The following is a 12,848-nucleotide window of genomic DNA, read 5'->3' as shown; positions in this document are numbered from 1 at the left end:
TGCCTAAGTATGTCTGTCACTCTAATATGCAGAATCACTAATAATTAACACTATATTTTTGTATGCGTAAGATCACTGTGTAGTGCTTCATAACACTTTGTCAGCTTAAACAAGTTAAACTCAGAGCATAGGCTCTAAAGGTTGAAACACAGGCTGTAAAGACAGGCTGCCTGTATTGAATCCCAGTTTGATCACTTCCTGGCAATGCAAACTTGTATAGGTTACTTAATCATTCTGAGCCTCATCATTTTATATAATCAACAGATGATGATCAAAGCAGGGGAGTAAAATTAACCATTTCTATGTGTTACCTAAAAATCAATCTGATTCAGGTTTATCTTGCTAAATTTTGGAATATGATGGGTCTAGTATAAATCTTTTACCATGTAAACACACTCTACTAATACAAGCACACAGTTTCTCTAGCAGTACACATAACCAGAGTTGAAATTCATCTGCTCTTCCCACGCTGACTACTTAATGGTTTCCAAGTTTTTCATGACAAACCTCTCAGACATACACAAGGACATTTAATGCCTACTTACATTTTACGTGGGCAAATTTGTGTTCCACTGGGACATTTTAATATTAAAGAATAGAAGAGTTAAAACAATGTTTTATTATTCTATGATCATTTTAATCTTCATTATACTTCTCAGAAGCTGTAGTCTATCAACAACCTAACAGGCTCTGTGTGTTATTCACCCACTGCCTATTGCAATGTCTGGTACACAGCAGGTAATAAATGATGAAAAGGGGAGGAAGAATGGATTATTTTCCATTAATTGAGATGCAGAGGTGGCAAATACTTTGGTTTGCCATTTTTTAAATTCCTAACCATTCAGTATAAAAATATGTGTTTGGGGTGAAAACCTCTCCTCCAGCATTATTCATCCTTACGGGAAACACAGAAGCCAACACAGAAGCCAAAAGTAACCAATAAAGATTCTAAAAAATAATAATAATTTTGCAGTTCTCACCATGCATACTTAACCCACTATATGTATGTGACATATAAAGGTTGGGGGGAAGCTACTTAAATAGACTCCATCATGCAAAAACTTGCAATGTAGATGACTCTTCTTCAATGTGGATATGACTTTTAGTTTATCTGAGTTTAAGATGAGTTTGTTTTGGTTTTGGGAGTGTTCTTTTACATATTGGGTATTCTTATGTGTACATTTGTCTTCAATTTATTACTGTGCTATAATTCATGGAAGGCAATATCTGGCAGTAAAATTTCATAATAGTGAAAAAATTTTAATAAATAGAATCATGATGATAATCTTTTCTCATGGCTAGATTTAGATTTCATTAGTTTCCACTTAGCCACGAAGAGATATGAGATAATGTGAAGAAAGTCCATTCAGAACACAGATCTCTCTTAACAGGATTCTTTATAAATAAATGAATTCTTTAGTTATTTCGTTTTCCATGGTTCATTTCTCAGTTGCCTCCCTTAAAGAATTGTTTTATGAAAAGCAATGTCGTCTACCAAAGAGGAATCTTATTTTGGGCATGATAAATTTGGCTCTGTTTTTCTCTAAAACCTTTTTTTTTTTTTTTTAAACTTGGCCCATTTGGTAAGCTAACACTGTTTAGTTATAAAAGCTTTATGGGACTGGAAGATGTTACTAGACTTATTTTCAGTCTATGAACGATTTTAGAATATTAGATGAGCAAAGATATCTGAAAGCAAATTATCGTCTGAATGCAGTAACATGGAAAAGAATGAATTACAGATGTAATTTATCCGTCATGAGCAGATCCTAAACACTGATTATGTCCGTGCTTGTGCAGAAAATTGAAAATGATAGAAAAGCTTCCCAGCTTTTCTAACTTTAATTTTCCATGTTTTACTTTATGTAATTTACTGTCAACTATTAACAGCAGATGCTTCCTGCCTTATTTGAGAATAGCCTGGAATTAAGTATAAGTGATTCTGAAAACCAGAAGCCTCCACACCAAGTCTGAATTTTATGCAGAGAGATAAATTCTAAGTTAAGATGCCCGGGGTCGTATGGGGTCTTGAGAAAACAGTTTTTGGATCTCAATAAATAGTGAGTCTCAATCTAACATGAACTGCAATTAAAATATAAATATTGTTGAATAAATTCAGATAGCATCAGGGACCTCCCTGGCGGTCCAGTGGTTAAGACTTCGCCTCCCAATGCAGGGGGTGAGGGTTCGATCCCTGGTCAGGGAGCTAAGATCCCACATGCCGCACGGCCAAAAAACCAAAACAGAAAACAGAAGCAAATTCAATAAAGGCTTTAAAAATGGTCCACATCAAAAAAGTCTTAAAAAAAAAAAAAAACTGAGATAGCATCAGAAGAATCCTTCTGAGCCTAAAATTGTTATCTAGGGTTAAAATATAGGTGGTTCCCAAGAGACCGATGGTGATGCAGGGAGAGCTGCCCCAGCCTGGTGGCCTGTGGCTATGGGAACTCTCTTTTTGGGAATTCCCTCTAGTTCTTCTCTTTCTACTTGTGGTCTCAGAATTAGTAGTTGTGAGAGGGAAGGGAGGGGAAAAAACGGAAAGATAAACCACCAGACACATTTCTCTCTCTCTTCCTTAAGTTTCTCTTCCACCGACCCTCCAATTGCTATAGAAAAGTTCCACCTCTGAACTCTACCACCACCACCTAATATACTGGTGTCCCTGTTAGCAATTTGCCCCTGGAGGGCTGTGTTTTTAATATCTGCCTTCCCAAAGTTTGACACAGGAAGTGTTTAAGTTATACTCCTTGAATTGTGAAATCCCCACCCCCTATCACCTCCTAAATGTCTTTCTTCTCATATCTGGTTCTTTATTGCTGATCCCTTGACTATATCCTGTGATAAAATGGCCAGAAAACAAAAGCAAAAAAATCTTAGTTTGATATTTTCACTGTGCACCTATTTTTCCCCATTTCTACTAGTAATCAGAAAGAAACGGTATCAAAACAAAGCTACACTTTTGATAATTTTAGAAAGGAAAGAGAATGGGAAGAAGCTGTTCATCAATATGAAGTTCCACAGTGGACCAGACTCAGAACCAAAAAAGCTATATATTTGAAAAGGAAGCAGGTTGAGACCTTAGCAAAAAAGAAAGGTTACTTGGAAGATATATTAACAAAAAAGTCATCCCACCCAGGGGAAGCTTTTGACATAGCCCCTCATTCCATACCTTGTCTTTAGTCCCTATGATTCTGAGCCACTACCCTATTGAAAGCCAGCTCTGGGGCACAGGAGCAGCCCAAACATGGAGCTGAGGAAACCTCCCGCACCAGCTTGCAGATAGCGTCTGGGAGTTTGGGAAAGGCTACCTTCCCTGCATTAGGCCCAGATGAATTTCCAGAGCCCCAAACCGAAACTTGAAATGTATTTTTCCCATCGAAACAGTTTAACAAAAGCAGCTGGGGACCTATGACACTAATATTACTTAAGATGTATGATGGGGCAGTACTCAATTATGTTTCTGGGGAGCCTCCTGGGTTTAATTAATAATCAGAGTTTCCAGGGTACTCTTTGCACTGGACTATAACTCAAGCATCCTATGGGTTACTTAGGCTTCCCAGGGTTGGACTAATGACTTAACCACACTGCTTCTGTGGAAAAATGCTTTCTAAACAATTAAAACTTTGGAATATGTTTTTTTTTAATACATTGGGGGACAGCCATGTAGTTTATACAGTGACTCCTTAAGATGATTAATTTAAAATGTTTTTCCTACATGGCCATACATTTAAAATAAATATATAATCTTTGAAAGTTGGTGGAAGCATTCTTTTTTTTTTTTTTTTTTTTTTGGTACGTGGGCCTCTCACTGTTGTGGCCTCTCCCGTCACGGAGCACAGGCTCCGGACGCACAGGCTCAGCGGCCATGGCTCACGGGCCCAGCCGCTCCGCGGCATGTGGGATCTTCCCGGACCAGGGCACGAACCCGCGTTCCCTGCATCGGCAGGCGGACTCTCAACCACTGCGCCACCAGGGAAGCCTGGTGGAAGCATTCTTGATGCTATTTTGTGTTCCCTCATTGATTCATTTGTTGACTTAAAATATAATGTTTTGAGTATTTACTGCTTTAGGCCCTATGCTATAAATCTGCCTGAAATATTAATTTTTATTCTTAAGCACTGCTGGTCAGGTATTTTCTTTGCTGAATCCTTGGGATGTGGATATGTAAATTAAGAAGCAATGTTTTACAGGAAAGTGGTTAAAAGTGCAGGCTGTGAAATTAGGTTACCAGGCTTGGAGTCCACATTTTACTGGGTGAATGACCTTGGGGGCATCACTTAACTTCTCTGTATTCCAGTGTGACCATCTGAGAAATGGCAGTGATACCAGTAACTCTTCAAAGAGTTTTTGTGAGGACTAAGTACTATGAAAAAATTAAAAGCACTGAAAATACTGACCAGCATAAAATAATTTTCAATAAATATTAACTCATTTTATTTTGCTTCATACAGAGGAAATAAAGTATATTTGCAGAAGCAGCAGAAATAGGCATCAGAGTAACTACAGATTCTTTTGTCGAAATCATTGAGATCTGTTTTTTATGACATACGTTCCTGTTATATTCCAGTTATAAATATATAACTGTTTATATAAGTATGCACTGGCAATAGGAAAATTGAAAAAATAAAGAAAGCAATTTTTTATTTCTGTATTAGTAAAAATCAATCCATTCATGATATGCCATATTTTATTGACTAAATATATCATGATTTGAAAGAAAAAAAAAAAAAGGCAACTCTAGTTAACGAGGACAGGAAAAGTGAGGACAGGTTTGCCAAGATAAAAAGATACAAGTTTCTCTTCAGAAGTGATCTCCCCTCATACCCAGATGCTTTTCAGGGAGAGACAGTTGATTCTGGAAGTTTTTTGGGGGGAAAACAATCTCGCTTACTCCCATCCCAGTAACTGCCCTCCTGAACATCCATTTCCCCCTTCTACGTAAACTTCCCAGAGGCATGGTTTCAATCAGGGTGACAGTTAAGTACACAGTTTCCAGCTATCCTTGCTGCCAATGAGAAACCAGGATGAATCACTGGGTGAAGCTTAGAGGACTTTTGCTAAAAGGAGCCTAAGTGGGCTGGGCTGTGGCCTCTTTTGCCCATGCTTCTTCCTGCTTCCTGGAATGCGGATATGGTGGCTGGCACTGCAGTGGCCGTCTTGCAATTTTTAAATAAACCTATAGTTGGAAGTCATGTGTTCCCGAGGACCTAAGGGTGAAGAAACCTAAGTTCTAGTGACTGTGGAGTCATCACATAGGCCTGGACAACCTACTGAGATATAAACCCTTAATTTGTTTATGCCTCATGCTGTGGAGCAAAGGTGTCTGTCTCTGTTACTCAATACTGAATGTAATTCCTTAAAGACAAAATGTCTAAATCATTTCTGTATGACTCCAGAGAGAAATATAAAAAGGAATCAGAACCAACAGTTCTGAAGCTGGGCAGTTAGAAAGCTGGAAAGAACTCAGGGATAACACAAGAATAATAATACTGGTCAGACACGGCCAAGGCCCAAAGGTATCCAGGAGACAGCCTTTCAATCAAATTATAATGTATAAGGGATTATAACTATCAGTATTTTTAAAACACAAGTCCTTATAATAGAGAAAGTTTTATCTCTAACAACAAATCAAACTATCTCAAAGTGAAAATCTTTCAAAAATGTGCCAGAAGAGTATAAATAATGCTGTAGGTGATGTTCATTTGATGTTTTCTGTATAAGAAATACAGTATAGGGCTTCCCTGGTGGCGCAGTGGTTGAGAGTCCGCCTGCCGGTGCAGGGGACACGGATTCGTGCCCCGGTCCGGGAAGATCCCACATGCCGCGGAGCGGCTGGGCCCGTGAGCCATGGCCGCTGAGCCTGCGTGTCCGGAGGCTGTGCTCCGCAACGGGAGAGGCCACAACAGTGGGAGGACCGCGTACAGGAAAAAAAAAAAAAGAAATACAGTATAAGATAAAAACTCTGTAGTTGTTTATCATAAATAAATATTAGAATAAGATGTCCTCACCAGAATTATTCTTGTTTAAGGTACAATTCACCAAGAAATCACTAGTCTAACAATCTGTTATACTTCAAGCAACTAAGTATTTCTAACAAGCCTTTCCAGTTGCTTTTACTGAAATTTCTGCGTATTAATAACTATCATCAGGGCTAAATCACAGACCATCTACTTAGTTATCCATTTCCACTGACATAATTTTTGGCCTTGTTAACATAGAAATTGCTCCCTTATCTACAAGCACAAAATGTGTTTCTGCTGAAGTTTAAAAAAAAAAAAACAACACTTAAAATTTGCTCAATAGGATCTCTTTGTAAGAAAATAAGAAGCTTTGTCTAAGTCTGTGGGAAGGCAGAGACATTGCTCAGCATGAAAGGTAACAGATTAGCGATGTTGATAGCTGAAATCCTCTACTTATCCTTGGCAAGGAAAATGACAGGATAAGCTTCCCAAACTAGGTCCCTAGGTGTCTGTGCTGAGTCTGAGAAACATTCAATTTCTCACCTCTCGCGTGAACCAGGCACATGTCACACACTTCCTGAATACAAGATTTACACCACGCTGCATAGGCTCTTTTAAGTCAGTAACAGCCGTCAGCAACAGCCTTGTACATGGAATTGCTTTGAGGCCATTCGTGTGGAATCAGAATTCTGTGTACGTTTAGAAGTCTGAGTTACAATTAAAGTTTGAACTCGATTATAAGTGCCATATTGCTTTAGGTTTAAGTTGTTTTTAGTTTGCCACAAAAATTGAAGCAAGGTTTAATGCGAAAAAGAAAAAATAGAAGCAGTGTACCATAATCTTATGAAGAAAAAAAAAACTAGTTCTAGAATTAGTGCCTTAGGTATCATGATTCAAAACACGGCTTGAAATCTGTCCAAAAGTTTAAAAATCTTTACTCCTTTAAAAAATATTATTCTTAAAAAAGGCTAACCATAGAATACAAATAGGTAAATGAATAAAGTTGTAAGTATTACCAAAGCAGCTGCTGCTACTGAGAATTTCATTAAAGAAAGGTTTGTGTCAGAGTTGATGACATTACACCTGGCTCATTCACAGGATGTTCTTCACAAAGTTGTGGCATTTCTACTTAGAAAATACAATTTGAACTTTCATATGATACACAATGCTACCCAATTATGCTAATAGCTCATCTCCTAAATCATTAGGGGGAAATGAGGAAGTCCTGTGCCAACCTGTCACTGAAAGACACACTGAATATGTACCTACAGAGCTATATGTACATACAACACTGTCAGAGTTTTAATATCACATGGGAGATGCCCTTAGAAAAACAACAAACAACAATGAAATTCTAGGTAAAAGTTATTTCAATTAGGAGCCTACTAGATCAAAGTTTTAATTCAAAAGTAGATGTTTAGCGTGAAATTTGCAGACACCATTTTGTCAGGATTATCAGCTGAACTGGTTTTAAAGATATTATGGAAAGACTATGCTGGGACTTAGAGTAGCAGCAACACAGGCAACTGCTAAATTGAAGATAAACTGTGCTAACAATGGAAGATCTTCTAAAATGTAACTGTAAATACCTTGAGACCACTTTATGGTCTCAGTCCAGTTATGTCATCCTATCCCCACGTAACCATCTGGAGACTTGGTTTATCTGCGTTACTAACTATGAGTTTTCTAGTTGCTCATTTACCTGGATGTTTACCTATTTGTGTGTCTTCTAACAGCTGATTTTATTACTTCATATATTCTGCTAAGTCTTCAGAGGCACTTTAAATGTGTTCGCTCATGCCCTTGATTCCACACTACTTTGCAGTGGAATCTGGTCTCTGATGTGTCTATGATAAATTTGATCAGCTGGGCTATCTATATACACAAACATGTATAACAGTGAAATGAACAATTATTTATCTTAGACAAAATTGCCCAATTTGATAAGAGAGCAAGGTGCTAAACTTTTCAAAAGTAAAAGTTTGCTAGATTTTTGGAAAATAGATAGTAAACATAAAGGTTATATTTCTCCTCCCACAGCACCTGAAAAATAAATGGATATTTGAAAAAGAAGAATTCAATAAGCAAGTCTCTTTCTGCTGGTCACAAGATGAAAGCTTATTTTTTGATAGTATAAATAACTTGGTATCACATTAAAATACGGCCTGTAGGCTTTCTTTATATCAACTACTTAATTTTAGCTAAGAGATTATTACTGAAGAAAATAGGTAACTTGCCGTTAACGACTCTTTGAATCATCACTCCTGAAACATAATATTCTAATAGCATCTTATAGTGTTGACATTTTTCTTTTGATATTTTTCTCTTTTGGTATCCCTTTCATAAGCCATAGAAAAAAAATCCTCTCCAGCATTAAATAAAACACCTTTTCTAATGTTCAGTATTTCTGAAGTAATAAAACACTCAAATCTATAATCTGTGAGCAATTTAATTCTCAGTATGAATATACTCTTAGACTGTTGGAAATTAAGACCGCAAGTGCAAAAGCAAAATTAAGGGAGAAAAATTAAGTGCTTAAAATATTGTTTAATTTATAAATGATAACTCATTATTACATCTTTTGTTCTTACTGCTATCATTCTATTTCAGTATATGCATATGTACGTATATTCCTCAGTATTATATATTCTCATTTTACTTAGCAACACATTTACTGTGATGCAGAATTCTAGGTTTTCACGTAGTAAATGCATCTAAGTTAATTATTTAAACTTTAAAATCACCAATATGCAACTAAAAGACTATCAGCTGATTTTCTTCCTATTCCCTTTAGTATGCCAATTGATTTCTTTTACATAAATACCTTCTTGAACTGCTTGACTTCTGTTTTTAATGAAATGAATTCTCCGCCTCTATGTAGAAGTCTGCTATAAACCTAAGTCACCTGGGAGCCTGGCCAAAGTCTGAAACAGCACAGCTGAAGGGTACAGCCATTTCCCAGGGTCCTCTCAGAGAGTATTTGGTTTGCTTTCCTAACTTGCTAAAAATAGTAGATTACACAGTCTACCTCCATCTCAGGGCTCAAGAACTCACAAAAGGCCGGACTATGGATTGTAGCAATATATAGAACACATTTTATTAAAGAAGTCAGGATATTACAAGTTTTCTAAATTCCTTCCGTTTACTCTCTGAAACAATACAAATGATCTAGCGGTTACTGGCATGGAAACCTCATAATGCTCCCAAATTTCAGAACTTCAGGCATGAGTCATAGAATTACTTTAACTGTTTTAAAATATGTTTTTGATCTATTTTAGCCACAAAATTGAACACAGGAAGACTACTATCTAAAAGGTGGGATTCTAAATACTCTATAAAGAATCACGTGTTAGTTACAAACATACACACATATATATATGAAACATGGCTTTTTGAAACATGAATACTTAATTACACATTCAAATTTTTTTAAATTAATTCTTAACATAATTCACTAACATTTAAGGAGCTGTTGTTCTGGGGATGAAGCTCCACCAGAAATAAATTTGTGTTTATTTTTTCCCTGTTATTTAAATCAAAATATCTTACCACATTTTAGACACTATAAATTAAATTTCAGTTTCTCTTAGAAAGACAAAGAATATGGACAACGTTTGCACTGATTAGCTGCTACAACAAGCTGCTTTCAAAAGTAAATTTAAAATCTTGAAATTATTTGTTATTAAAAAAAAAGTCCTTGATGTTGATGTGGCAGTTGAATCCTGTTAACCACACAGCATGTCATTAAGCAATGCTGCTGCTTTACTCAAAGGGGGACTGTTCCATGGCCACAAGTGAGCAGCAACTAAAAAAATATTTTGAGATGGAAAAATAGCAACTGAATTTTAATGTTTCACAATGTTTCCAAATGCTGTGAAAGCAGGTCTTCTGTGAAACCACTCAGTGTCACAGCCAAGTTTAAGGTCCTTCATTTTGCAGCTACCAGTGCACCATCAACTGTCTGTGGGATTAAAAATTGGATTTACTAGTAATTGGGTCAAAACAGGGTTACTTATGGACACAGCTGGTTACCGACAAGTGTAATTAGCCCTTTGCCCCTCATTTTATGGGTCCCAGTCTCTAATCACACCTAAATTCAGTTGGCAGGAATTTAGGAAGACACATTCACAAGGTACAACCACTGTGCCCTTCATCGATGCCTTTCAAAGGAAAGGAAAAAAAAAAGGCCCAGTGGTAATTTATAACTTTTGTTTATTGATCTTTAGCACTATGACACTAAGAACAATCTAACACTATAAGGTATCTTTGTTGTCGTTAATACCTTTTTTTATATTCTACTTTGAAGATAATATCCTTGAGTCTTTGGTGAAACTTTAGCAAAGTGAGCTGCACACATTGGACCAAGAAGCAATTTACTGAAATAGTTAACTCACAAGTTAACTCCTAACATTGGGGTGAGTTATGAGTTAACTTACATGTTAACTATTTCAGTTAATTCACCCCTATGGTATTAAAGAAAGGTTACTGTAGCACTATTTTTTTCTTTTTGCAAAAGACAAAATGGATCTATGAAACCTTCACTTTTCTATATATGTTGAAATAACAGCGACTCCCCTCTCCAAGGTTCAAAGAATGAATTAAACCAGCACATTAATATTCAAAGGCAGTTCATTAAACCAAGTATGTAGAGAGTACCAAGGAATCGTCACACTTCTAGTCGACCTTGCACTCAAAATTAAGACATGTATGCTATCTTTTAAAAGACCCACTTTCAAACATGATACCTGAAATACGAACCCAATGACATTTTTGAATGTCGAAATATACTAAAGTGAACTTGCTGGCATTATGGTGCCCCCAAAAGCTAACTTTTAACACCCCTAGCTGAGACTGTTACAAATAAAAACATAATAATCAGGAGGTAACAGAAAATAAACTGCTAAGTTACTTCACGTTAGAATTTTAGAAACTTAAAAAATCCAATTAATAATACTACTCAAGCGTTTCTACTGAATTATAAAAGTCACATTCAACAAAGTTTATGCCTCTGATAGGGTACTGTGGCAGCAGCCCAGAACCTTACTTCTAGTTATGTTTTCCACAAAATGCATTGCTTCTGGCCTTAAAATAATATGCTCATACAACAAAAAGGAACTCCATAATGTCAAAACATTAATATAAAAAGTCTATCCAAGTTTAGCTGACAAAATCTGCTATACTTTCACAACGGTACAGCACGTTTTCAAACAAGCAAAAACAAATCATCCCCATTCAGCTAGTGCCATGGCCTTGTATATAATCTATGCACATGCTAACACACACATGTATCTACATTTACTATTCCTATAGATAGGCACTGACTTAGCTATTATTAAGTACAAAGTAGCCTGACACCTTCTGCTCTAGAAAAAAAAAAAATCACAGCATTAAAGGACGGAGAAAGTTATTCATAACAAAGAAAGTTTGGCCAGACTTGGTTCTATTGCTTCTCAGTAAACTCCCCCACCTCAACATCATCAAGAACACACCGTATAACTAAAACTATTAACACAGCAATCCATAATTCCAAACTCAGTGGACTGTATATCCATATCCCCTTTATTCAATTATTGCATATCCTTAAAATAATATAATATTTACTCACTTTCAATGAATCAAAGCAGGCGATTACTCGTCCATTTTCAACTTGGCAGCTTTTCGAAGGATGTGCAAATTTACATTCCGTGTCTGGCCGTGAGCAAGTCCCCCTTTGGAACTCTCTACATACTTCCAGTGTTAGCCATTTTGTGTCCCGAATTGGTGTGACACTAACAGCCATGTTTAGATTTTACAGGTAGTTAAAATTTTCAGTGAAACCAACAAACCCAACCCCCCCCCAAAAAAAAACAGTAACAACCAAAAAAAGAAAAAACTGAACTGATAAAACTGTAAAATGATGATGAAAATGTCTCCTCCAAAATACTTTTCCCCCACTCCCTGCTTTAAAAGTACATGGAAAATTGTGTTGTCAATATCAAGGAAAAGATCTCCCACTAGAAATTCACAGCATGAAACTGTTAATTCAAAGAGGTTTTGGTTTTTAGAGAAATACTAGGATCGTAAGTAGATGAACGTTTAAAAGTAGGGCCTCGGATCAGCCTTGTGCTCTCAGTAACCCCTTCCCAGTGCCAATTTGGAGCCCAAAATGCAAGCATGAAAACGTGGCAGACCCTTTGACACCGAATTTCCAAGCTGCTTTCAGCAAAGTTGTCTGAAAGGGAATCTCCTCACAGCTGAATTTGCAATGGAGTTTGGTGATGCAATCGGTATTGATTAGTTTGGCATAGACAGATGCAGCAGTTTAGAGCAAAATCGAGAAAATGATTTTTTTTTTCCTCCTTGATTTCCTGGCAGAAGATATCTTACTTTTTCAGCAAACTTTTCTTTTAAAACTAAAGCAGCCTAGGGCAATGCCAGATACTTAGAGCTTTTCTCTTGATTATAAGTAGAAATGGGGGTGTCTGGGCTAGAGGTGGAGGGTGGATGTGCTGTCGTCACAGTCTAGCTGGCAGCAAGCAAGGCAAAAGCAGAGACTGCTCTAGAAGCGGTTCCAAGCAGCAGAGACGTCAGGAAAGGCACTTCTTAGTACCAACCTGTAGAAAAAAGAGATAGGTTAAGATTTACTAAGTAGCTCTTCACTGATGTCCTACAGTATCACAACCTTGCCATGTGCTACCAGACTAAGTAGTATTCAAGTCAGCCTCTCTCTCTCCCTTTCTCACACACTCACACACTCACACACTCTCTCTCTCTCTCTCTCTCACACACACACACACATAATACTTACAGTGAGGCATACTGCAGCCAGCCATCGTAGATTTATTAAAAAAAGGGGCCGTTTCCCCTTGTGAAGCAATGCATGATAGAGAGATAACCAATCACAGATAG

The 12,848-nt window shown here is 37.0% G+C and overlaps 1 protein-coding gene across 17 annotated transcripts in view; it reads right to left on the bottom strand.

Annotated features, from left to right (window-relative positions):
• MBNL1 (muscleblind like splicing regulator 1) overlaps nucleotides 1–11,739 on the bottom strand; it is a gene marked incomplete at both ends in the record, with an annotated part of 141,495 nt that extends 129,756 nt beyond the window's left edge. For all 17 annotated transcript variants that reach the window (XM_079704162.1, XM_079704171.1, XM_079704172.1 and 14 more), the window contains one exon: nucleotides 11,566–11,739. In XM_079704162.1, the coding sequence (XP_079560288.1) occupies nucleotides 11,566–11,739 (174 nt within the window). The remainder of the gene's footprint in view (nucleotides 1–11,565) is intronic.
• Nucleotides 11,740–12,848: the final 1,109 nt, after the last annotated feature.

This window comes from Hyperoodon ampullatus (assembly GCF_949752795.1).
Source record: "Hyperoodon ampullatus genome assembly, chromosome: 5".
Taxonomy (NCBI): domain Eukaryota; kingdom Metazoa; phylum Chordata; class Mammalia; order Artiodactyla; family Ziphiidae; genus Hyperoodon; species Hyperoodon ampullatus.
The sequence above is the reverse complement of the archived record's forward strand: the minus strand, read 5'-3'. Positions and strand labels throughout refer to the sequence as shown.